Source organism: Limulus polyphemus, unplaced genomic scaffold, assembly GCF_000517525.1.
Source record: "Limulus polyphemus unplaced genomic scaffold, Limulus_polyphemus-2.1.2 Scaffold2900, whole genome shotgun sequence".
NCBI lineage: Eukaryota > Metazoa > Arthropoda > Merostomata > Xiphosura > Limulidae > Limulus > Limulus polyphemus.
In genome coordinates, this window is record NW_013668510.1 from 51,527 (window position 1) to 53,250 (window position 1,724).

At 34.9% G+C, this 1,724-nt stretch overlaps 1 protein-coding gene across 1 annotated transcript in view; it reads left to right on the forward strand.

Annotated features, from left to right (window-relative positions):
* The first annotated feature begins 1,168 nt into the window (after positions 1 to 1,168).
* The window catches only part of LOC106468167 (peptidylglycine alpha-hydroxylating monooxygenase-like), a 21,560-nt gene continuing 21,004 nt past the window's right edge, over positions 1,169 to 1,724 (forward strand). Inside the window, exon 1 of the mRNA XM_013928578.2 lies at positions 1,169 to 1,331. Coding sequence (XP_013784032.1) covers positions 1,230 to 1,331 — 102 coding nt within the window. The 5' untranslated portion in view covers positions 1,169 to 1,229. The remainder of the gene's footprint in view (positions 1,332 to 1,724) is intronic.

Consider the following 1,724-nt stretch of genomic DNA (forward strand, 5'->3'; position numbering starts at 1 on the left):
ACCAGGGTGATGCACGAGTCAGACATATGGAAACATCAAATTATTTGTTATAAACGATGCGAAAAATATGAATCATAGATTCTCATCCCCATAATAAACAGCATCTAATTTGTTATTGTTGAGTGAACCTAACTCTTGATTGGGTAACTGAATGATCCAATCATAGCGATTCACAAGATAAAATATGGTATAATTACTGTGTTATAAACTGGTATCTGCTGGTGGAACAATTAAACGTAGCATCACGATGTTCGCTCTTGATAAATAGGCTTTAAAAATCCTTGTTATGTAATTAAATACTTATTTTCTGTGAATGTACATTAAGTACTCTTGAAAGTAACAGCAGTAGGTGTTTTCAAAATTACTTTAAATGATAATATTAGAGCCAACCTAAAATGGCCCAGACTGTGTGTCTATTGTTACTGGAGTTGGTAAAGTGTAACATGCAGTGTCCCAGCTCTACGGTAACTAGTGCAACTTGTAGGACACGTACCTCAACTATTAGTCACGTCATTATTTTGTAAACTTTTCTTATGAACAATAAGGACTCACCAGGTTTCATTACTATATTTTAGAAGTACTAGATCTTACATAAACACTACCCATGCACACGTCACACATGCGACAGAGAAATCCCCAAAACAACAAACGACACACCACAGATTTGATGAATAAAAAACAAATGCATTTAGGGTTAGGGTAAACCTTTTGTCCTCGTGCAACCAATGAAATGTTTTATGTTCTTGAGAAAGGGAGTAAACCCTTAGTTCTGTCGTATCTATTGCAATAGTTTTGACACAAGGCACGTTTCACAGTTTTACTGATTTGTTAAAAGGAAATGCTAACTTAAATCGAGCCAGTAAGAATGCTGGTAACTAATACCCGCCTCGCATTTTTAGTCTATACATGCTGTTTTATTGCGAATAGAGCTAAGCCTATAGATAACTATTACTAGCGTTCTGAGGGAAGACGTACAGCCATATTGTATCGTAGACGCTACAATAATGGCGACACGAGGCTCTTACGTGACACTTCCCACAGTTTGACATTGAAATGTCATTAATCATTGATTGAAACACCTGTTTATCCCACGCTACACTGACGTCATTTGGAGGTGTATCCTAGAGGCTGTAGCATAGCAACGCTCATGCTATTAAAATTTCCCTTGTATAACTATAGACGTCGGGATCACTCGCACGTAGAGTTGATGCGATACGATCCGGGTAAACATGGAGCTCTTGTCCATCTGGTTGGTTTTTATCCTTACTATTACGCATTCGTTGGCCACAGTGAAATTTCCAATGCATATGCCTGACGTCCAGCCAACTCAGGTATGTAAGAAACACAAGTTTAACAAACATTTGAACTGTTTTATATCATTTAACTAGTTAGGCCTTACGAACAGTTAAGAATCCCAAGAAAAGTCACTTAATTATAGTATTTTGGCACTTGTGTATGAAGTTAAAATCCTAAATAATATTCATCGTTAAACTGGTACACAATTAAAAAGATAGGCCTAAATAAAATGTTTTTAATTGTGTACCAGTTTAACGTTGAATATTATTTAAAAGTCACTTGTTAGCAGTCTCATTTTCAAATGGACTTTGTACAGTTATGTTTTTTTTCTATTTTGCTTAATTATTTTATGACATAAAATCATTGGATTTACTATTATTTATTTCAGTTTTATACCAGACATAATAAACTGAATATATATAATATTT